The 25,155-nt window shown below is 44.0% G+C and overlaps 1 protein-coding gene across 12 annotated transcripts in view; it reads left to right on the top strand.

Moving 5' to 3' along the window:
* The window catches only part of LRP1 (LDL receptor related protein 1), a 312,513-nt gene that overhangs the window by 32,221 nt on the left and 255,137 nt on the right, over positions 1-25,155 (top strand). For 4 of the 12 annotated variants that reach the window (XM_083599714.1, XM_083599711.1, XM_083599709.1 and 1 more), the window contains exon 2: positions 4,429-4,551. The exons of 4 other annotated variants lie outside the window; for them this stretch is intronic. In XM_083599714.1, coding sequence (XP_083455840.1) covers positions 4,429-4,551 — 123 coding nt within the window. Of the gene's footprint in view, positions 1-4,425; positions 4,552-25,155 lie in introns of all 12 variants that reach the window. 4 more of the 12 variants (XM_083599713.1, XM_083599710.1, XM_083599708.1 and 1 more) reach the window with 1 other exon arrangement.

Raw genomic sequence — 25,155 nt, 5'->3', positions numbered from 1 at the left:
TCCAGGCATGTCATTAATAACTGTTTCTAATGCTACTTGTGGTGTCTGTGCTACGCAGTGGCCATCCATTATGGCTCTACTACATTACATACCCATCTTAATTGTAGTTCACCCTCTATAAGGGACACATTATGTGCATTGCTTCGGGAAATTCTCTGTATTCAGGCACATTTGCGCTGCAGTGCATAAGTTAGCAAAGTAGTCTCTCTTTTTCCTTAAGGTGTCATCTGTTACACTAAAGACATTTTTAAGATTTTTATATTCAATGGAAGTGATTTCATCAGATCATTATGATTCCTTCCTCACACATTAAACTTTGTGATTGATGTATTTTGTCTCTGTGTGCATGTATCATCATCATCATCATCATCATCATGTTTGAGACGGAAGATAAATACTTACTAAAAAACAAACAAATGCTGCCTTAAACCCTAAACTAGGCCTAGTTTTCTCCAGCCAGGCGATTCTGTTTTTAGACAAGCAGGTAATTGGTCTCATAGCAGAATAGTGCTGGAGTGAATGCCAAGAACGATAGGGTAATGTCTGACTTCTGTGTTCCAGACCAGACATAACTGTACCAGATCTCTCTTTAATCATTTTTACTAGTTATAAACAGATGGGACATTTCATGGTGCCAAATAATTCTTTCTCTTTTTCAAATGGTTGCTAAAGTGTTGTTGTTGTTGTTGTTGTTGTTGTTGTTGTTGAACAAAACAGAAGTTTATTTCCCTTCTCACAGGTATGAAATTCTTGTGTAGGAGAAATGTGGTTGATTTGCTGCTGTTTTTAAGCTTAGTGCTTCAGGTCTGATTCTTCTGTTCATTTTTGGATCAGCTGATCACCTCAGTAGATGAATTTAGTGATCATTTTCATATAATGCATATTTTCTTATGGATGCAGGGCTAAGGCTTAACGGTTTAAGGACAGGAGAGCAGACCAGAAACCCAGGTGGGCTCCAATACTGTACTGGAAGTGGATAGGAAAAAAATATATTTTGGGAGGTAAACTGCTAGGCGGCAGGCGGCTCTGCACACCTCACCTCTACGACTCTTTTTACTGTTTAAATCAAACCAGAGGCTCACCGACCTTTGAAAAGGGGCTCATTGGGTTTTGCTTTGCGAGAGAGGCTTGGTGGATGTGATTGTCAAAGTTATTTTTCTTGATCTTAGGAAGTTCCCCAGGATAGATAGGTAAATTGGTCATTCTGCTTGGTCCTGGTTAGGCTTCATCTGGAGAACTCTGGTGTGGTATTCAATGGAAGTTTTACTCACAGCAGACCTATTGAAATTAATGGACCTGACTTAGTCAAGTTCATTCATTTCATTGTGTCTAGTCTGAGTAAATCTTAGCTGAATACCTCCCTCTGTTCAGTTTTGGGCCTTGTCCATTTAAAGACTGTAGAGATAGATTGTTGGAGAGGAGGTGTGACAGGAAAGCAACAAAGGTAATAAAAAGGTTGAAATGTGAGAGCCTTGAATGAAGAGGAAAGCCGGGCTGGGGGCGGGGGGGGCGAATGGGCATGTTCAGACCTGAGGAGGAGAAATAGTAGTTTTCAAATGGGCTTAAGCTACAGGAAGGAAGATTGAAGCTAAGTATTAGGGAAAGTCTTTCTGACTATGAGATTATGCTGGGGAGCATGTTCTCAAGGTTGGTTTTAAAAGCTTTAACAATTGAAGAGTTTAAAGAGAAGCTGGAGAAATACCTGCTTGGGATGATTAAGTTATGGCTAATCTAGCTTCAGTGCAGCAGGAGCCAGCAACTAGATCACAGGTTTTCAAACTTTGCCCTAGTGAGCCAAGTTTTGATCCTTTCCAGTGTTACTGGAGACAAAGTGAATACAGTACAGTACATGGATCAGCTAGTGGCGGAAAGGTTGGCTGGCCCTCTGTCATGTATGATCTGGCTGAGATTTCTGCATTGCAGGGGGTTGGACTAGATGGCCCTCAGGTTCCTTCCAGCTCTACAATTCTATGATTCTGTGATCTGTGTCCTGGTAAACCAGGGCCGTTCTATACATAATGCAGAATGAGCTGGTAGAATTGTGGACTGTACCATTTCTGGTCACAGAGGTTGTGAATATTCAGAGTATGTGTAAATCTCCCTGCTTGTGATAAATTAGCACATCAAAGAGAGAGAAGGAGCTGTTCTCTATCTTTCCTTAAGATATATTCCTTAAGACATACTGTATACAAGCAGCTTTTTTTGAGGGAGCAGGAATAAGAGAGGTTGCACCTGACACCTCTCCCTAACGTTCTAGTTTTCTTCTTTCATTGAGCTTTTTTGTTGAGATAATATTAAAAAATGTTATCCCCTCACATTCAGTCTGTAAGCTAGCCCTATTAATTTCAGTAGCTCTATTCTGAACCAGTATGCCATACTGCCACCTCCCCTCCCGCATTACAAATGCACACGACCCTTTTACGATCACTAGAGTGCCTTCCAGGAAGGTGCCTGACGATTATAAAAAGGTTGTGCCAGAGCAGAGGCACTTTGGCACGACCCTTTTATGATAGTCAGGCAAGTTCTTGGAGGGTTCTTTGCCAGTAGTCAAAGGGTTGCACCAAAGTGTGGGATACAAAGATAGAGCAGTCAAGTCCAACATTTCCTGTTTGCTAGAATGGGCACACAGAGCTTCAAACAGTCAAACCTGTGGGAGCCACCTCCCTCTGAGTGCGACCAGGTAGATGGGCACGACCCAAATAAAAGGGCTGGGCGCTCAGCCATCTGTCTCTCTCACTCTCTTGGCTCTTCGCCTTCTCTTCACCTGCACATGGTTCATCCTTAACAAAGGATGTAGGCCCAAGTTCAATTTAATCTTCAAATGTACCTGTAACTGCAACTTAAGCCTGCCTTCAGATTGCTGCTGAATGTTGTGGGGTGTAAGGGACCGTGATTACATGCTCAATCCCCTCCTTTTCTAGGAGAGATTGTTTATGATCGCCAGGCAAGATCTTGGAGGGCGCTTTGCCAGTAGTCAAAGGGTTGTGCCAAAGCACCTCTGGGAGGCTGTGCCTGCCGCCCGGGGAGGGGTGAGGAGGCAGCGCCAGGCAAAGCTGCGAGGTGGGGAGCAAGCGAGTGGGCGGGATGGGTGGGGGTGGGGGTAGGGGTGTAAGCAGGCAAGCAGCAGCAGGCGCAGTGCCTACCAGCACCCTTTCCCCAAGAAATAAAGCACTGATTCTGAGTAAAGCCAGAATATGCCCCCTGCATGTGTAGAGCAAGCCTAAGCGAGGTAACAGCCCCATGGGCTCGTGAGGGTGGAAAATCTAAGTGGCCTCCTTGACAATTGTCTAATAAAATGGACTGCTTTGTTTCCTGATGGCCTAGTCAAGACAGATACAATCTAGGCTGAGGAGAGCTGTGTCAGTATGCCTGCTGTGCCTTTTTAGAGAAGCTCTTGACACATTTGAGGACCAGGCATTTTCAGTATGAGGTCATTTAGTTGACTGCCTCTCCACCCCGATCCACTCAAAAATAGTTTTTAAATTTGACTAGAACTCTTAATTATTCAAAGCACTGGGCTAGAATAGCCTTTTAGTCCTGAATGTGATGTGGATTCAGATTTCTGATCACCAGAGTATGGCTTGGCTGCTGAACTGTCTTTGGGGTGATGGTGAGCCTCAGACATTGTAGGCTGCAAAGAACTTCCCCTGATGGCCGTGAGATTTGAGGAGAGGTGGTAGGCCAAGCTTGAAGCCCTTTCACGTGTACGATTATCAGAGGTTTGAAGGACAAGGGTCCTGCATTTCTGATAGTTTTACAGAATAGGGTTTTTTTTTATAAGTGCAGTTTGTTCTCCAGGGATGAGAAAAGCTGTGCCTTCTGCAATTTGCTCTTCTACTATACATCTGGGAAACGTACAGGAATCTTATTCTCGTTTGCATATGTTTACCCTAGATACTATTTGATGTGGCGCATAAACATATTGTATCTCCAAAATAAGTGAAATGTCTATTTATCCCTGATGGTTTTGATCTCTGATAGTTGGAAACAATAGCTTGACCTCAGTGAAGCTTGCAAGTTATGAGAGTACAGCTGCTGCTTCTTCCCCACCCCTGTAATACGCCTTCATATCACCAGTAAAATAAAAACTAAAGGGTGCTGAGATCAATGGACCACTTTAGCAAACGGGAAGTGGCTGTGGAGGCAAAACTGTGTGCAAGCCAATGCTTACAGGGAATATGGGAAACAGGAAGTCTTGTCCTGTTAAGAGATCATTTGACCCTGGTGCACTTTCTGCCTGATTTTCATAGCACTCTCTGTATAACTTCAATATTTAACACACTCAGAATGCCTGACAGATTGCAGATTTGTGAATATATATACATTCCAGTCTAAGCTTTCTAAATGAAGGGGGGGATGCTTGTAAAGGGAGTTGGGGAGGAAAGAAAAACACAACAAGAAAAAGTGACCCTATTATTTCTTTAGTAGAAGACTCCTTCAAAGCAAAACCTCCCAATTCCCCACGTGCGGAGTGGGTGCTGCAGCCTAGACCTACACCGCCCAAAGGGAGAGACCTGAACGCTTGGAACCGACTCAAGGACCAGTCTTTTGGTAGGAAAAAAACATTTTGCACGGATGGCCAGTCACGGTCAGCAGAGCAGAATGACTGCCACATTGTGTTCTCTTTCTGTCTCTCTCTCGTCTCTGTTTTTCCTGTCTCCCACTTCCATCGCAGATTACCCGCAAGCCTGATGTTCTCTGTATAAGCCTGATGTTCTGTGTGCTCTTTGGGGACATGTGGGAGGGTGGGGGGAAGAGTCGGGGCTATTGACTTTACTGTATGTCATTTACTGATGTTGAGGACTTGTGGTACTGACATCAACAGATCCAGTTTTGCGTAACTTCTTCTATTTGCACAACTGCCTTGGAATGGGAGAGCCCTTCCTGCCTTCCTATCTGCATTTCCAGGTTTATCCTTGGAGTTGAACTTCCTAGATATTGTGAGTTAAAATGTTCCTGCTATAAGGGATGCTTTGAACTGCAAACTCTTATATAGCAGGTGCAACATCCAGCTTAGGGATGGGGAAACTCAGGCCTGCGGGCAAAAAATTGGATGTCTGGGCCTCTCTACCTTGGGACTCTGCCCAGGAGTATACTGTTTCTTCAGGTGACACACCTCACTAGGCCTGCTTGGGTGTTTTCCCCTGGCTGCAATGTGTTCTAGAACTCTGGCAGTGCTTCTTGCTTGCCTGGATGGAGGATAGATAGGAGTTGTGTAGAAACTAGCCTGCTGTACAAAGGTGAAGGTCACCTTTGTGGCTCTCCTCACATGTCCCTGTCCTCACCTGCCACTGACACCTGGCCCTTGGAAGGGTGTCCGGAAAGGAAGGAGGTTCCTTGCCCTGCAGTTGGTTAACAGGGGTAGTTTGACTGTCCCATTGAGTTTGGCTGTCCCTGTGCTCAGAAATGAAGCTGCAAGTGACAGGCCTTAGAGGCATTTCCTGGTTTGTTTTTTCCCCAGCAAGCGAGAGAGTGCTTGTTTGTTGGTCGCCATCATCCTCCTGCTCTGGATGCAAGACACCGCTGTGTGAGAGCTTTATTCATCAGAAATGCCTACTGCTTCCTTGCTTTCCTGCTTTGCTCCTGCCAAAAGCCAGTGGTGCTGGAGCACAGTAGCTGAGTTTTTGAAAAGGCTGTGTCTGGGTTTATTTAGTTTGTAAATGGGAGAGTTGTTCTGAGTCCTAGAGTCCCTTCTCCCCCCGCCTGGGTGGCAGAGAAGAAGATTTAGCAAGGCCAGAATTTGCAAAATTTCCAGCATGTTTTATTTATTTTAATTTTTGCAGGTTGCATTTATGTAGAGGAAAACCACACAAGATGTCTTGGCTAGGGGCTTATTGACCACTGTTGCTGCTGTTGTTTAAATATGTTCAATGCTTCTTCCAGCTTTGCTTCCAGAGCTCATTTGAGTTATAAGAGATACTGCTGGTTCATTTTAAATAAATTCCTGAAGAATAACTTCACACATTGCTGGTAAAGGAGGCGAGGCTGAGGTTGCAGTGGCAGAGCTATTAAGGGGGTTTTGCTGGTTCTGTTCCTCACTGTGGCAGCTAACTCTCTGCCTTTGTGCGGCTTTGGCATGATTCTCCATGACCCGTGTGAAACCAAAGGCAGTTTTCCACCTTGCTTTGAAGGACATAGGTGCGCTGTCACAAGCACTTTAAAGAACCATGAAGTTGCTTTGTGGTTGTTGCTTTGACATAGCCTACATGTGCCCAAGTGACTGTGGATTTAGAAAACTGGGAAACTGCTTTAGCTTACAAGTCCTGCCTTTTATGCTCCAGTGGATGGAGAATTGGATGGAGACTTGTGGTTGGCTCTGTTCCTTGGTCGTGGTTTCTCTGAGTCATCATACACAAGTTGTCTCTCTTGACTTGGATTTCTTGCTTGTAGGAGAGGAATAGCCATGGCCCACAGGTTGGTAATAAGGTTAGAGGGAGAAAGGAAATGATAGTATCCATCCTGATAACATCAGACTGGCAACATTAGATATAGGTGGCTGCACAATTTTACCCAAAAGGGTTCTTAACAAACCATCCCTTCGGGGAACAGACAGGGCGAAGCAGAATATATAAGTGCACACGATCACAGTGTGACCTTATGACCTCCGACAGCTTCATCCTTGTCCTTTTAATTATCCCAGTGATTTTAAATCTGTTTTATACTGTGATGCCAATAAAGGTATTTGATTTGATTTGATTTAGGTGGCTGTAGATGGAGTATCTTCTACTTGAATTACCTGCTTGTGTTTCCACAAAGGAGCAAAATAGTTGCTGTTCTTTATAATAGAAGGTGTGAAGTGAGGGTGCTCTTTGAGCATCATGTCATATATGACAGGAGTAAAAATGAACAGTCCCACCACTGCTTAGGAAGCAAATGTAGGTAGTGGTGGAAATTTTCCAAAAGGCCCTTGTGCAAGGGAGTACATGTACCTCTTAGTCTTCCAGAACAACATGCCCTTGCTTCAGACCGAGGCACATGAGCATGGCCTGCCTTCAAGGTTGGCTCTGCGGCGTTTGGTACAAAGCAGGAGCAGACATCTGTTTGCCTTGAACAAAGCTGTGCAGAGTGTTCAGCCCAAGTGGCAATTTGCTCCAGAGTACATGGCCAGCAATGTTTGGCCAATGCCTAGAAGTGGTACAATTCTTCATAGTAAATTGATTTGTGTCAATGTCCATTATAATCAAGGTAGGGAGTTTTAGGGACACGGGTGGCGCTGTGGTCTAAACCATAGAGCCTAGGGCTTGCTGATCAGAAGGTCGGCGGTTTGAATCCCCGCAATGGGGTGAGCTCCCGTTGATCGGTCCTTTCTCCTGCCAACCTACCAGTTCGAAAGCATGTCAAAGTGTAAGTAGATAAATAGGTACTGCTCCAGCGGGAAGGTAAACGGTGTTTCCGTGTGCTGCTCTGGTTCGCCAGAAGCGGCTTAGTCCTGCTGGCCACATGACCACGCCGGCTCCCTCGGCCATGGCATAAAGCGAGATGAGCACCGCAACCCCAGAGTCGTTTGCGACTGGACCTAATGGTCAGGGGTCCCTTTACCTTTTAGGGAGTTTTAAGGTTAAAAAAGAAGTCATACCTGCTGAGTGCTGTTGCCTTGCAATGTCATTCTGTTAGCTGTTCCTTCTCAGCACAAGTGGAACTGGGCTGGATGGACCTGCTTAGTTTTATTATGCAATTTGTGTAGCTGATGGGACATGATCTGCGCCTAACAACAAACCTTGGCTTTGTGTAGCAACTCCTGGGACACACAATAATTTCTCCTTCCTTTCTATTGCAGGACTTTTGCAGTTTGGGTGACACTTGGCTTTTATACACTGTGGGTCTGTTTACTGAGTCTTTTGGCTCCTTGGTTTTATCCCAGGCACCAGTCCTTGCATCTGAAATGCCTCATTCTTGCTTCAGCTGCTGCATAAGAATGATCCTCTCGTTGGCTGTGCCTGGGTAAAGGGATGGGCTGCCACAAAATGTGAAATGCAGGAGAATATGAGAGGCCTCTGGGAGCTTTTTGCGTAGGGCTTCTGCTCTTTTAGATGTTTTTGACATCCAACCAGACCAGTAGGACAGATTCCTAGTTAAGACTTCACATCCTTTTATGTTGAGGAAATATGACTATTTGGACACAACAATTCTCTACCAGTTCTCTCTTCTTCTCCCTGCTGTGTGGTGAAGATTGGGGGGAAAGGACTTTAAGGATGGGTTCCTGTCATAGGCATAGCCATGATTTTTGTTGGGGTGGGGGCAGGCTTTTGTTAGGGGAAGTAAAACCTCAGATTTGTATTTATGTTTATTGATTTTGATTGACTGGGGGGGGACAGCTGCCCACCTTGGCTATGCCCATGGTTCCTATTACACCAGCTCCCTTCACTCAAGACTTTATCATGCGGGGACTAGTTTCCCTTTAGGCTTGTACATGGATCCCTTCTCCACCCAGTCTTTCCTGTGGTCCTGAACTGTGACCCTTGGATCATGCTAATTTACCCTGTGCTGTCCCTGATCTGTTCTAAAGCAATTCAAGGGCAGGGCTAAGGGTTTTTAACAACCCTATTTTAACATATCCGTAACAAAGGGTTTAAAAATAAAATCAGAATTCTCCCAATTAAGGGAATGCAATGGAAGCCATTTGTGAAGGTGCAGCAACTGGCACTGTGCAGGATTGGATCTTTCTACTTAACAGTTGTTAAACAGGAGGATATGATTCTGTGTGGTGGTGCTCCTATGTTAGCAGCTTCCCTCTGTGCAAGGGAAGTTGCTTGTGGAAGTGCAGCGCTGCGCAGGATCAGATCCTCCTGCTTGACAGGATCTTATCCAGCTTCTCACTTCAGAGGGTGATAAGTAAGCGTGGCCTAGAGGGAAAGGAAACCCCCCCCCCCTTCTCTTGCAAAGAGGAAGCTGCCCATTAGTTTGCCCCATTTTTGCATTTTTTCCTTGTTCTCACTCACCCCTGCCTCTCCTTCCTTCCTTCCTTCCACCCTGGGTAGATCTGGCCTGCTCAGCCCGATCTGTAGCAATCTGGGTATGTCTCAACCTGACTCAACCAAGGTCTGAATCCTCCCAAACAGGCCTGATTTGTCTTGGGGTCCAGGCCTCAGCCAAATCCAGTACACCCCACTTCCCAGCCCAGCAGTGCCCTCCCCACGCACAACACTGTTATGATTGTTTGGCAGGATTTACTATTATTATTATTGCTTTAAGTGTGTATCTGTATTGCATTAGTTGCCTAAAGACATTGAATAGGACGTAATGGGAGTTGTACAAGCACTTTGTAAATTACAGGTCACTTCCCAGCTGGACTTTGGGAGGTGATCCCACGGTGGCAGTTGGTGTAGGAGGCATTCACTTCCCTTGTTCTCCTTCTTCTCCTCTCCATGGGTAGAGGGAAGAAAATAACATATTTTGGAAGATGGATCCTTCAGGATATTTACAGTACCATATGACTTGTTTCTTCTTGCAGTTTGTTTTAGCCTTTGCTACCTTGTGTGCGTCATAAATTGATGAGAACTGTAGTTTGCAGCCAGTCCTGAAGCTCAGTTAAGCCCCAAAATGAGGATAATAGAGGCAAATCAATTTCATGAATGGAAGGTTCAGGAGGTATTCAGAAAATCACAGAATTGTAGAGTTGAAAGGGACTGTGAGGGTCATCTAGTCCAACCCCCTGCATTGCAGGAATCTTTTGCCCAATTTTGGGCTTGAACTCATGACCCTGAGATTAAGAGTCTCGTGTTCTACTAACTGAGCTATATTTTCTTTGCCTCTGAAACCTTTTATTTCACTTTGAATTATGAAGCTAATGAAGTCTCTCTGCTGCACTATAATTAATATAAAGCAAAAACTTGTCCGGAGAGGGACGCTACCAGTCCCATCCCAGAGAAGATGAAAATCAGGGCCTAACATTTTGGTAATTTTTAAAATTATAAGGCACTTTTGGTCAGATCTTTAGAATTCTGCAGAGATTCTGCTTGGTTGACAGCATATCAAATTTTTTTCACCCCTCCCGGCTTCAATTCTGATCCATCTGTACAACGAAGATAAGTTGTGTTTTGCTTATATGCCTTTATCTTGCTAACATCCACCCCACCAGTGTGGTGTAGTGGTTAAGAGCGGTAGACTCGTAATCTGGGGAACCGGGTTCGCGTCTCCGCTCCTCCACCTGCAGCTGCTGGGTGACCTTGGGCTAGTCACACTTTTCGAAGTCTCTCAGCCCCACTCACCTCACAGAGTGTTTGTTGTGGGGAAGAAGGGAAAGGAGAATGTTAGCCGCTTTGAGACTTCTTCGGGTAGTGATAAAGCGGGATATCAAATCCAAACTACTCTTCTTCTTCTTCTTCTTCTTCTTCTTCTTCTTCTTCTTCTTCTTCTTCTTCTTCTTCCCACCAGTCCAGCGTGTCAAGACAGGACATCGTCTTTGCAGTTTTCACACATATATATATATGTATGAAAGGGGTAGAGCATCTGCTTTGCAAGCAGAAGGTCCCAGCTTCAATTCTTGTATCTCTGAAACCCCAGCCAGTCTGTGTAGGGCATCAGTACTTAGACGGATCAATAGTCTGACTTGGTATGTTGCAGTTTTCCTGCCTTGCTACAGCACACAGTACAGAACTAGATCCTGTTGCAGCCTTGTAGGGGTGGGGGTTTATATTGAGGAATGGTTCATGTTCAACAACAGGATTAAATGTCACAAGGCCAACAGCTTGATTTACAGGATACCAGCATGAAGAATGTTAAACAAGTGTTAACTTCCGTTCTGCTAGGTGGCTTAAAGGAGGGTGTTGCTTATTTTGTTGTACATGCACTTGCTGTCATGGATTGTTTGGACGCAGAGGAATGATGGGAAGAACCAGCTGGGGAACTACCAAGGGAAGAAGACTCAGTGCCTGGGGAGTGGTGGTGGGACAATGATGAGTGGTCACAGGGAGAAGACTAGGAAGAGGTGTCTGAAGATGAAGAAGTAAAAGGGCTTAGTGAGCTGAGAGAGTCAGTGGCAGAAAGAGGTCCGGAATCAGAAACTGAAGCAAGCGGGGGGGGGGGGGTGCCAAAAGGCAGTCAGGCTGGTGAAGAAGCTGGGATGTCTCTCCCTTCTGCTCAGACAAGCTCCCTTCCCCAGGGTTTCCCAGGACCAAAAGAGATACCAAGAGGGAGATGCAGGCGCAGTCCCCAATTGGTTGGGAAAAGCCCTGGAGAAGAGGGGGCTTATACACCTGTGGGAAGGGGGGGGGACTTTCAGTCTCAGCAACTGTTTCATGGGGAAAGACCTAAGGGAGGTTGAGTTGCTGTGCTTATTAGGCCCCACACTCTGCCAAGTCTATGAAGCTTGTGTGTTTGCTGAGAAAGAGTTAACTGCAACTTGGAACGTTGGCTCACTCTTCTTTGACACTTGCTAATGTTTAACTCTTATCGCAAGTCAGGCCGTTGGCCTGTCTAGCTCAACAAGGTCAAGTGACTGGCAGTGGCTCTCCAGGGCTTTCTATTTCCTAGCCATACCTGAAGATCCCATGGATTGAGACTGGGGCCTTTTTCATGTAAAGCATGTGGTCTGTCAGTGAGCAGTGGCCAGCGTTCGAAACTCCCATTGTTCTGGGCACGTTTTGCAACAGGGAATTTCATTAACGCGAGACGTTTCTGAGCTCTGGGCGCAGTACTGAGTCTAAGATTTCAGATTAAAATTGCCACTGCTGCTTCCAGCAGGAAGGAGGACCTTTTCCTGCCACCCCACTTCCAGCCACTCTCTGAAGACTGGAGAAGGAACCCTCATAAGAATATTAGGGGGGCGGGATAGGTGAAGTGTGGCTTTGTTTTTTGCAGTCTTCAGATGAGGACTAGACCATGTGAAAAATGAACATAAGATTTTAGCTGCAGTTCATTCATTTTCAGCTTTGTATTCTTGTTATAAAAAAGCACACCTAGATACTCCATAGCAGAGCCCATAACCTAGGTTTAAGGTGCCATTTAGCTCCTTGCTTTCATATCTCAGTTTCTAACACTGGCTGTGGCCATTCCATTGATCTCTGTTACATGTTCACTGCAACCATGCTGGTTGACATCCTGTTCCTGGAAGACAAAAAGAAGGTAATTACTTGCATTATTACAGTAAGGCCCCATCTGCATTATATATTTAAATTAGTATCTTTCATTATCCTTAGCAAGCAACAGTTCCCAGAAATCCTTGAGGAAGCTATGATTGTTTAAAATGGCAAGATGCAGCTTTAAAGGTATAGTGCAGATGGCGCCTAAGTTTTTAAAAACTGTTGTTGTTCTTAAAATAATAGCGATGCTGATAATGATGATGATAATAATTTTATTATTTATACCCTGCCCATCTGGCTGGGTTTCCCCAGCCACTCTGGGTGGCTTACAACACATAAAAAAATTGTAAAACATTAGACATTAAAAATTTTTCGATACAGGGTTGCCTTCAGATGTCTTCTAAAAGTCAGGTGGTTGTTTATTTTATTTAATTATTAAGATTTATGTGTTGTAAGCCGCCCTTCATCATAAGATCTCAGGATGGCTCACAAAATAAAATACAGGATAAAAGCAAGTAAATAAGTAAAACAAAGCAGCAAAACAATAATCCCCACTTCCCACAGACACATTTAAAAGGCTGTAGAATAATCAGCTAAAAGAGAGTTGTTGTTTTTCAGAATAGCAAATCTTGATCTAAGAGCAGAAATGATGTGGAATCTATTCCTGCCCTTCACTTCCTGTCCTCTCATTTGGAAGAAACGATGCCTTAGTTTCTAATTTGTACCTTTCCAGCTTTATCTTTGGGCTCTTGGTCCTTAAAATGCCTTCCTCTGTTCCACTGAAGAGTATGTTCAAAGGACTTCTTATGCCTTGTCAAGTTGTATTTTAAACTTGTTCATGATAAGCTCATCAGTCTCCTTAATCCTCTTCCTGACTATCTGACTTTTTAAAAAGACTTTCCCACTTACTCTGAAGGAGAAAATTGAGGAATCATCTTGGGCATTGATGATAAACTGTGTGATAGCAGTGAGGTCATCACATTGCTGATAGTAACTCCTGCAAGGGAATGTGCCCACAAAGTGGTACAACTGCTGAGTTACTACGATATATCAAGAATGGTAACCTTTCTTCTCCTCAGGCAGAGTTATAACTTGACCTTCAGAAGTAAGCAGACAACCCCCTGAAGAAGAAGAAATAACAGGGTATCAGGGTTTGCATATGAACCATGGATGTAATAGCTTGTTTGTAGGCCCACTGTGAAATATCTCTATGAATTCTTGGGGCTATGATTTTGTTTGTTTCAGTTCTTCTTCCCAAACCACACCCTAATGCCTGCTGAGTGCAATTCACATCACCCTCTGTTCATTCCTGTGGGATATCACTGTGAAATCTTACAGTTACCAGAATCAGCACTGACAGAGCAATCCTGTGCATGGCTAAGCTGAACCACACTGAGTTCAATGGGTCTTATCCCCTGGTGTGTATAGGATTGCAGTTTGAACAAGTCACTGTCTGTTTTAGGTCCCTGTTTAGGTCTCCATTTCTGGCTCACATGAGTATTAATGAACTAGGAGAGCAAATTCCTTTTCACATACTTATTTTTTATGTAAACGTATGTAACTTTAGAAGAAAGCCACAAAAGTGTATGCTTTAAAGACTTTAACTGGTCTCTGGTAGCATCCTTTAGCTACAGACTTCACTCCACTCTTTCAGCAGACATAAACCTTTATGGAAGAAGGTTTAAAGGCATGTGTGTGAGTGTGGGTAAGAGAAAGAAAGAAAGAAAGAAAGAAAGAAAGAAAGAAAGAAAGAAAGAAAGAAACAAAGAAAGAATATGCCTGCATGCATGCGAAGGAGATGATTTTTATCAGGATTCATTTTCTCTTGGGGATGGAGGGAGTAGAGCACAGTGTTCTTTTTGGGATACATTACAAAGACATTTCCGTTGCACATTCCTCCCTGTATCTGTAACCTTTTAAAGGAAGAAAAGAGCAGTGTTGATTTAGGGAAAACAAAAAACAAAAACTCAGGCTATGTGAGATGCTTATGAGCTTCTTTCTAACTTGTGATTAGTCAGTACCATTTCCTACCCAGAGTTGTAGTCCTCAGACTCCTTAACCTTTTAGGAGTGAGGTACTTTCTTATCAATGCTGTCTTCTTTTGAAGCAGCTAGGATGGGCATCTTGCTTTTGGAGCTGATGTGTTGATTGAGTTGGTGAATGTGTCAGTTCAGATGTGAGCGTCTGTGTCCATGTGCTCTTCCTTTTTACTCTTGTGCACCTTATTTCCATTCTACATTGTATCTTAAGCCAGTTTCCTGAGATGTTCAAACCAAGGGAGTATGTTCTGAGTGACCCCTTTGATCCAGCCTATTAAACTATGTTGGACATCACAGAAAGTGGTTTTGAGACAGTTTTACGGAAGTATTATATGGTGTTAAGGAAGGCAAGAGAGGGGAAAGAGGAGCATGCAGTGTGCTCCTGATTCAGCAAAGCAACATTTGTTTGACCAGGATTGTTAAGTTTGAACTGAGCAGTTCAAGGAGGTAGCTTTGCTGGTATTCCATAGTTTGAGCCTTGGGGTGGAATTCTGCTAATAAGTCCTGACAGCATAAGCTCTGCACAAGGACTTTGGCTTACACAGTGAGACTTTCCCTCTCCCCCTGTGCCCTCGAAATTGTCTTGGAAAGGGAATTGGGAGAGTCCCTTGAGCAGCACACGGAGGGAGGAGAGATGAGATTGTTGAGCGTGGCAAATCAAAATGTTCGCCCTGATGGAATGATAGGTATTGTATGACACTGAATTCCTCCTTTGGAGATTCACATCCTCTGTTCTGAGGATCATACCGTTTCATTCTCAGTCCCCATACAACAGTGTTGTATCACCATTGCATTGGGATATCAACTGAGCATGGGGCCCTGTGCAGTGTTCCAATTTGATCCACGAGGCTGTTTTCCCCATACCATGCCCACCTGCCCTACACCTGATGTCATATGAGGCAAGTAGAGATAATAATAGAATTCTAGAGTTGGAAGGAACCACGAGAGTCACCAAGTCCAACCTCCCCTACAATGCAGGAATCTTTTGCCCGACATGGGGCGCGAACCCAAGACCCTGAGATGAGGAGTCTCATGCTCTAGGCACTATGGTGTGAGCAAGCCCACTGGGATTGACTGTGCTGGGGAGTTCCCCATAGCACAGCCAGCCGCTGCAGAAAGCAGGACTTGAAGTTTGTGCCTATAGGTGGTAACTTCAAGCCTACTGGTATTGACTGTACTGCTCACTTCCCCTGGGGAACTCTGTGTAGTACAGCTGATCCCAGCCCAAATCTGAGTTTCAAATCAGTGCTAATCAACTGATCAGCAGTAATTTCAAGCCCTGTTGCTAGGCTAGGCTTTTCTTTTTTAGCATGGAAAAAAATGACCCTATGTCAGATTGTTGACGGGGTGGGTGGGATCCCCCCCCACCTGCCAAAGTGTCTTTCCAGGGGTGTGGGAACCGAGGGATCCATCCCACTGGGCAGCTCCAGTTCTCAACCCCTGATACAAAGAGGAGTCATTACAGCACAAACACAGTGAAGGAATTTGAGATTTGGTGGTTAGCAGCTTGAAATCATAAGCATCACCTACTCGTCTTGGGACTCCTTTGTTCTGCATTGTATCTGGAGAGTCAGAGCTGTCGAATGCAGAATTAAGATCACTGATGGTTTCTTGATGTAGGATGGCAGTCTTTTAATTTATTGAAGAGTCTCACATGTCTATATTTGTATGCAAATTGTACTACAGGAATTGATGGTGCAGGGCCTGAAAACTCAGCTGTATATTTTGGAAGTGTGTTGGTGTGAGGGGGCAATTAAGAGTTGTTGGGGGGGGGGGATCTTGGGTGAGTTTTATTTTATTGGGTTGCCTTTCCAATACAATTTTCAGAAGGCAACATATTAAAACCTGGTTCTTCATCTTCTAATCAATGTTCCCTGGAGTTTGAAGCCCCACAGAGTAGCAGGTGGATTGGAACATTTTGGGTTGTACACATGGGCTTAGCCAGGATTTCTGTTGGGGGGGCAGAACCGACATGATTGGTCAGTTAGTTAATTATTTCTATTGTTTTACTTGATTGGGGGGTTGCCCCCCAAGGTTGTACCCTACTAATGGACACATTGAATCTTATGGACCTAAATTAGTCATGCCCGTTAATTTTGGTGGATCCACACTTGAGTATAACATAGCACACTTGGTTCTGTGGGATTGTATCCAACTAATGCCCCATTCTGGGTGCACATGCTATCCCAGCTTGAGCCATATAGTCTCATTTCACCCAGCTGCTAAGTCAATTTTCCTGCCAGATGTTGAGCAGGGGAGAAAAAGCTGCTTTATTTGAAATGAGAGTTACAGCAGGCCTATATTTAACATTTTTGGTGGATATTTCACTGGCGATTTCAGTTTATCCCATTGTACCTTTCAGCAGCAGGAGTTCTTCTGCTTGCTTGTAGAAAGGGGGGGAGGGTAGATAACTGGAGAAGTTCCTACGGGGTGTAAAACATTGATGGCATTCTGCATCATTTTTACAAGCCTCCGAGCTCCTTCTCTTTCTTAGCTTGCAGAAAGAAGTAATGTTTCATGTCTCCTGGAAGCTATTGCTGTGTTAGTAGACCCATGGGTGGAAAACCCATTTTCAGCTTGAGGACTGCATTCTGCTACAGGCAATCTTCTGGGGCCAGCAAGCCAGAGGTGGATGTGGTGAGAGAAAAAAAATATGTGTGTGGCCAGAGGCACAAGTGGGTGGAGCAATTAATATGACTCTTACCTTACAGTAGGCTATAATTCATTCAGCTGCACAAAAATCAAGGGGTTTCCACATGCCCACACCCACTTACATCTCTCCCATCTTCCACCCAGACATGCAAAAAGCATGATCACAGTTTGAAAACACATTGTAGCCAGGCAAAACCACTCAAAAAAGCAGAGAGCAAAACTGGCAGGGGTTGTGGCGGTGGGGTGGCTTTGGCCTAGGAGAGTCCCGAGGGCTGGACAGAGAGTGTTAAAGGGCTGTCTTCGGCCCCTGCGCCTGAAATTCTCTACTCCTGCTGTACACAATCTGGTCTTATACATGTGGGATTTCCAGATGGGGAAATGTTTGGAATGTGCTGTTCTTGCAGAGTCTTATTCCTGGAGATTCAGACTTACATTTGCTGTCAAATCATTATTTTGCAAGCAACCTCTGCAAATCAGAAAATGCAGTTCTCTTTGCTGCCCCGTTCCAGAGTGCTGTTGCAACAGAATGTGAGCAGAGGGGCTTGTGGTTATGGGAGGGGTGTCAGAGGCACCTCTTTTGGATTGTATCCCTCTGAGCAATAAATCTTCTTCAGGTTATGGACGACAGTAACGGCAATTAGGGAAAGCCTGCTTTTAAGTGCTGCCCTGCCAAAGCCATTTTCTTTCTTGAGATGGACATTTTGGTAACATGTATCTCCTTTGGGGGCATCCTTTGTTAGTGTACATGTTTATGGAAAACAGATTGACAAGAGTTGCCTTCCCCTTAAGCGGCATTTCTGTCTGTGTGCTGCATTCTTCAAAGGTTCTCTGTTCTTTCCAGGGGCTTTATAACTCCACCTGAACCCTCTCCCCCTTTCCCAAAAAGCGAGTGGATTGGACTCTCTGGCTCTTCTGGTAATGGGCTTTGTCTCTAGCCATTGGCCCTTTAATCAGCCCTCACAGTAGGGCTGATCCAGGTTCTCTGTCTCTCCAACCTCTGATTAATCACTTTGCTCCCAAGGGCCAGCACCAGCTCTCTGACTGCATCCTCGAGCCCTGCCCAGTGACTCAGCTGCTGAGAGATGAATTGCCTATTAATCCACAATGTTGAAATTGCTTTATTGCATGATGCAGGCACGTCCCTGGAGGAAGTTTTAATCTGCGTCTGGACTGTGAGCCATAAATAATGGGAGGCTGGTGCAGTAAAAGTACGTTGTGTGGGTTTGCTTTTAACTGCTGGTGCTATAAATGCTGCTTCCTATTACTGCTGTAAAGAGCCCACAGCCCTGTCCGATAAAAGTCTGAGGAGTCAGAGCATAGCTCTGTTATTGTTGTTGTGACCTAGAAATAGTTCTCCCTTAAAAAAAAGAGCAAAAATTATATGATTATGGGGTTGCCAGATCAGGACAGATCAATGTGAAGCCATTGCAGCTTCATTGTGGGTTAGTTTATGAGAGTATGTTCAGTAGCCCAGCCTTTTCTAAAGGGCTCAGGTTAGTTTGGGCACATGATGCTTTGTTGTAGGAAGCAGCTCATCAAGCTACTGTCCACCTGTGATTCCTGCATTTCAGAAGGTTGGACTTAGATGACCATTGGGGATACCTTCCAACTCTAAAATTCTATGATCTAGCCCTGTATTGCCTACTAATCTGAGTGGCAGCAACTCTCCAAGGTTTTCGGCAGTTCTCCCAGGTTAACTCAGAAGCACACCCTTTCTAACACCTCATCCTCTTTAACAAATCCTGTCCTACTTAATACAACCCCACCGAATCCCCTTCAGTCAGTTGATTGGCTCCTGCATTAAATAATAATAATAAATTTTATTTATATCCCGCCCTCCCCAGCTGAAGCCGGGCTCAGGGCGGCTAACAACAATAAAACAGTACAAAAGTACAGCACAAACAACACTCTAAAATCATTCATTATAAAATTAATTAATTCAAGCCACTGGCAACCATTGGGCCAGAGCTCCGCGAAGATTGCCGAGGGAGGGAGTCAGGCTGTGCCCTGGCCAAAGGCCTGGTGGAACAGCTCTGTCTTGCAGGCCCTGCGGAAAGATGTCAAGAAAGATGTAAAGAGGTCTCTGTCTACTTGAGCACTAACTTAAAGTACTGGTTGCAATACACACTTATCTCTTTTAATCCAATGCTGCTGTCAGTTTCGTTAGATAGGCTAGGTTGAGAGATAATGGCTTACCCAAGGCCACTAGTGAGCTTCATGACCCAGCAGGGATTTGAAACCCGAACTTTCCTCTGTGATTCTAAAAGCAACACACAGCATATCTGAATTTCCACACTACCTCTTAGCTAAGGGAGTTGCTGAAAGCCCTGTGACTTGCATGCATTTGGCCATGGTTTGGTTATATAGGCCTACTAGTTGATCTTACAAGAGCTGGGCAAGTAATGGTGTTGGTTCTGTGGTGGCTCCAGCCTTCTAGAAATCTCTTGCTTGTGATGTTTTGCATGGCTCTCTCCCTGTCTATTTTTAAATGGGCCTTAGAATATGGGTGCTCTGCTTTTAACTGACACTGGTTGCAGTTTCAGTTTTTACACCTTTAAATAAAATTTTATTTTTAATGCTGTTTTTATATATAATGTTTTTATTTTGTAAATTGCCAGTGTAATAAATAATTACAATGGGAAGGTGGGCAAGCTTTGCCCCAGTTGCTGTTGTTGAGGTGGATGAGCTCTAGTGGTTACTTGGTACTGAGGAGAAGTTCAATGAACTTTCAAGATGCTCAGAGGCTATTCTATTCTCCATCACTTTGCTCTCGCTCCAGAGCTGAGCCAGCACTGAAAATCAGTTCCAGTGTTAACGCCAGTCGAGCCTTGGCTCAAAGAAAGCCTTGATTATGACTTGCCTTGAGCTCTTTGATTTGAGTGGAAAATAAATATTTTCTCAGCTTTGCAGAGGAATACAGATAACTGCATCTATAGTCGCACCTTCTTTGTGAGTGTCACTAAATTGGCTGATAAGACAGAAGCGTGGAGTTAGGGGCATCACAGTAAAGGAGCTGAACCTCCAGCTGGTACTAAAAGAACAGTATTTATTCCATTAAAAAACGGGCAACTAAAAGCTCAGTGTGTTATGATAATATTATTCATTGGCGGCAAATTAAAGTGAGATAACTGCTGACTAAAATGCTGATGTGCTTTTTCTTTCAAAGAGAGAATTTCTCCACAATTCTTCAAAGGTTGGGCTTGGAAAAACAACCTTCTAGACCTAGAGAAAGGATCTGAAGAAAGAGCCTAAAACTTGTATTTGTACTTGGTGCTTTAGAGCAGGAATGGGGAAGTTGTGCCTCCCTAGATGTTGTTGGGACTACCAACCCCTGTCAGCCCCAGACAGCATGGCCAGTAATCTGGGTTGATGTGGGGTTGAAGTCTACCATCATCCAGAGGGCTGCATGCTCCCCACATTCTTTTGAGTATTGAAAGCCTTTTGGATAACTTATCCCAAGATTTTGTTATCTTATCTACTGCAAGGTAGCTTACTGTTTTTTCCTTGTTTCCTGCTTCACGGCCCTGTCAACCTAACCATTGTACTACACTGGCATCCCTCCAGCATTTGCTTAAAAGAGTTAGACACCCGATTTCACTTGACCCTGAGGTTGATGCTTGCTGAAATGCAATAGGCCTTTAAATATTTCTGTTCTTTAGGAATGAATCTTCTTATTAAGGACCTGCTTTTGAAAGACACCTCTGGTCTCTCTGCTTCTCTTTCTCTCTGTTTCACCTGCTGGAATGACAGAGCCAAAAAACAGATTTTAGGAGATCTCTCCTGCCATTGTGGGGCCTATTGAAACTCGGTAAGAGGGGCTCACCTGATTGGCTGAGCAAAACAAACAAACAAACTCTGGTCTTTATTCCCATTTGGCCTTGTTCTGATTTGCTCTTCTACCAAATAATTCATATCTCTAACCCACGCCCATGCTTCTCCATGCTTGGAACAGATAGGAATTGACCCTCTAAACAAGGAGTGGTGAACTGACTGCCCTCCAGAAATGGTTGGACTCTAGCTCCCATCATCCCTGACCATTGGCCATGTTGGCTGAGGTTGATGGGAGTTGGAGTCCATCAACAACTACTGGGGGATCACAGGTTCACCACCACTGATCTAGACCCAGTGCTTGGTAAACCTATGCATGTTTATCCAGTAGTAAGTTCCAATGACGTAGCGAGACCAATTTAAACCCCGTGTCCTTCTCACCACCCTCAGTATATTGCTCCAACCACCAATTTCCTGTTTCCTCCCAGAAGCAGAAATATATCTGAGGACCCTGTGCTTCCACTCCTCACTGGTTAATGAGGTAGCTGTGTGATGGGTAGGAGCAAGGAGGGGCAAGTCTCGTCAGAGTCACTTGCAACTTTAGCTCTGTTCTCTTGTACCTGAATTCATACCACACTCAGAAATGTTGAAACAGCTTTGCCCACTAGGGCAGCATCAGTTTGGTGGTCTTAACTTCAGGTCAAATGGTTCAGTCTAGCCAGCAACTGGTCTTCCTCATTAATTGACAGCTGGGCTCCAGTGAGAACACAGTTCCCTGTCACTTCACAGGGTATTATAGTGTATGAAGCTGAGTGGTTTGGACTGATGACATGTGAAGCAGAGCCACAGTCTATTTCTGCCAAGTTAATTGATTATGCTGACTGGACTCTAAAAGGTCTTAAACATTTTATCTTGGTCCTTGTCTTCCCCCAGGATTGCACCGTAGAAGCAGCAATCCAGGTTGTTGCCTCCAGGCAGGCTTCTGATGGTGCTTCAGAAAGAGCCAGTTGTTAGAATGTGGGAACTGAGTTACAGGGGTTTACTGAATACTTACCGTACTCTGTCTGGAATGTCACAGTACTGGAGGTTGTAATGACAAATGCATCTTGATAACGTTAGCAAGCACATTTGCTTCCTTTTAAAAACTGTGCTTTAAATTTAGGGATGGGGGACGCCTGGTCTTCCAAATGTTGTTCGACTCCAACTCCCATCAGCTCCAGCCAGGAATAATGAGAGTTGTCATCCAGCAGGTTCTGGAGGGCCACCAGTTTCGCAACTCTGATTTGAAATGGACCCAATTGGAATAGTGTTTTAAAGTATTTAAAACTTTTCCTTCTCCAGATCATATATTTCAGTGTGGCTCCTAATGTACCACAGTGCCAACTGGTGTCTGTGGGTTTTAGGAGAGGTGATGAAGAGTCCAGTAGTCCTCCCTTGGGCCATTGACATTACCCAATAATACACAGATAGAGTGTGGGTGTTGCGTAGTTATCAGGTCCCCCAGCAACTCCAGAGTTTCAGAGACACTTAAAGCTACAGGGTCAACGACAGAAACTAAGAGGAGCTGCATTTTCTAGTACTGGTAGTGGCTTTATGTTAAACACCATATGTACAAGGCTAGCAGGTTGAGGGTGAAGAACGCCTACTTGCTGTCTGCAGATGATGTGGCTTAAATGCTCAGTGACTCTGTGACAGCCGTGCCAGAACTGAATAGAAGATGGAGAGGTGCCTGGCTTCCATATTAGTTACATTATGTTTGAAATAATGTATATGAATGTAAACCCTGTAATACAGCAATAAACTTCAAGACCCCCTACAATATCAATTTGTAAGAAGGATTTTGTTAGGTGGAAGAGGGGGCAGATCCCTAAAAATATCCAGAAATTGTATACCTTATATTACAAATCATTGATCAAAAAGTGTTGGACAAGAGTAGAGGTTCCCAAACTTATTTGGCCTACTACCCCCTTTTCAGGGGGAAAAAATTACTCAGCTTCCCCCTGGAAAGGGTTCACCCAACCCCGGAAAAACCCCTTGCCTCCAGTACGACCACCGGATACCGGGGAGGTGGTGTCTCTGTCCTGCAACGGTGCCTGGTGGTAAGCGTCATTATACAACAGATGAAACATGCGCAAACTGTTGTTGTTGTTGTTGTTGTTGTTGTTGTTGTTGTTGTTGTTGTTGTTGTTGTTGTTTTAATTCTCTTCTTTCTTTATGCTTCCACTGCCCCCTGATTTTTATTCAGTGCCCCCAACTGCACCCAAGGCTACTACAGTGGCACCTCTAGTTACGAACTTAATTCGTTCCTGAGGTCCGTTCTTAACCTGAAACTGTTCTTAACTAGAGGCGTGCTTTTGCTAATGGGGCCTCTTGCTGCCGTTGCACTGCTGGCACACGATTTCCATTCTCATCCTGGGGCAAAGTTCTCAACTTGAGGTAACTTTTCCAGGTTAGCGGAGTTTGTAACCTGAAGCGTTTGTAGCCTGAGGCGTTTGTAACTCGATGTACCACCGTACTGCCCCCCTGGATCGTTCCAGCGCCCCCCTGGACAGTATTGCTCACTTTGGGAAACACTGGACAAGACCTTGAAGGCTCTCAGCTGCACAAATTAAAATCACCCCCCATTTTTTGTTTCTATTCAATCTCACTTTATGTTAAAGAAAATGCGCTTCAAGTGTGATGGAGATTTAGGACCCTGGTGAAATTGTGCATGGCATCAGAAAAATGGTTAAGGGACCTATTAATTTTGTCCCACAGCTTCTTTTGTTAACCAGTCTGAGGAATTGAATTTAGACATAAAATCTCAGGACCCACTTGTTTGTTGTTGTTGTGAGGCTATCTGTGGCACCTTGATGGACAGCTGTACTCGATTTAGACTAGAATTTGCGTTGGGATATGGCTATAGCTGCGAAACATCCAATCAGCTGAGGATAATTGGAGTTACAAAATCAAGTGAAGATTTTCATGCAGTATGGAATAGCTTTGTTTTGTTTTTCACATCACATGGAGAAGAGATAGCATCCCTCAATGATACATTAATTTTTTCAGAATTCACAGCAGACACTGTCTCGATTACTTAACTGCAACTTTCTTTCTCCACTCTGTCTCCATTCTGGAACTGAGCTGGCCTGCAGTATAGGAGACTAATGATTAGTTCTAATCTGCAAGTATCTCTTGTGAGCACAGTGTGCCCATTGTTTATGTCTGAGCTACGGTTACTGTGAGTGTTCTCTTTTTATTTGTGTTTTAGAAATAAAAAGTTAGGTAGGGCAGAAGACGTAAATGTCCACTTACCTTTCCTCTCCCTGCCATTAAATCTCTTTATTATGTTAAATGACCAGTATTTTCCTCTCTCTGAAACCCAAAAGATTTGGGGTTTAACAGATGGTCCCTTCCTGGTGGCTTGCTGTCCTTCCCTTGCTTATTATCTTAATACAGGTTTTGTATGCTGGGTTTTTTTTAATGCAATACTACTTTTTTAACAACAGTAAAAAAGACCTTCATCTATAATGAAAGATGCATAATGAAGAACCACCCCCGCATCCCATTAAGCACTCTTTCCCAAGTCTCTCCCAACCATTTTCAGAGTTTTGGGTCTCTCCTCTTGAACCTTTTGTAGATACAGACCTGGGCTGCATTTGGGTTCCTGTTCAGTTACTGCAGTGCAGTTCATTGCAAATCTCAAGAGGCAACGTGGCCCCAATTCTTACAGCCAAGTTGGAGATGAGAATATATATGTGAAAGGCTGTAGTGCAGCCTGGGTGTAATTTTCGGGGTGTGTTGGTGTGCTGTAAATCTGTGTTACCATAGGGAAATGAAGTCCTTGCATTAAGGCTGTTAGAGATTGAGAAAGGTGCGGTGAATTTAGAATGGAGGAAGGAATTCGTACTAGGTCAGTGATTCATTTCATAGCTGGTAATTGAAGATTAGAGAGGGGACTCACTAACGGTACCATTTTGAGGTTTTTTTTTTGTTTTTTGCAGTCAAGTGATATATAAATTTTATGAAATGAATAAAATAGCTTTACTTCTACACTCAGAGATGTTCTCACTGTGGTCTCCTTCTGATCATTCAACCCCACTTGCCCACCTCCTGGGTTTAACTTGCACATTAGCTTCCTCCCTAGTCCAGTATGGTGGAATGCTTATGCTTACATTTGGGTCTATGTTGGTTGAGACTGTAGCTTGTAGGGTGTCATTTTAAAGAGTACTTTTTCCCGAATCTTTGGGAATGGAGTGTTTTCCAATAATACAACTTGGTAGGGGAATTCTCCCCCCATATTATTGCACAAACCTTTTCCCACCATGCCCTTTAAAATAAAAATGGCCATTTTTAAATGGTTTTTAAAACTTGTAACATGTGCCCCCATGCCCTTAAAAAAACCTTGCCATTTTAAAGTATTTTTTAAAAAAAATCTCCCATGGTTTTAAATAATACTGCTTTCATATGTATGTTCCAGCTATTTTTTTATTACAGGGAGGGGAAAATGACATTTTAGAAAGTAAATCTAAAAAACAATACGCTGCACATTATGTATAGACACACTAATCAACGAAGACCACCAAGCATAAAGCAAATTCCAGAGTGGCTTTGGTTCAACTTTGTGTTGAATAGGAGAGTGGAGGGATGCCAGCGCAGCCTTCTTAATGCCTTAATTTTGTTTATGTTGCAAGTGT

This window comes from Podarcis filfolensis (genome assembly GCF_964270895.1).
Source record: "Podarcis filfolensis genome assembly, chromosome: 2".
Classification (NCBI taxonomy): domain Eukaryota; kingdom Metazoa; phylum Chordata; class Lepidosauria; order Squamata; family Lacertidae; genus Podarcis; species Podarcis filfolensis.
This window is presented reverse-complemented; position numbering and strand designations above follow the sequence as displayed.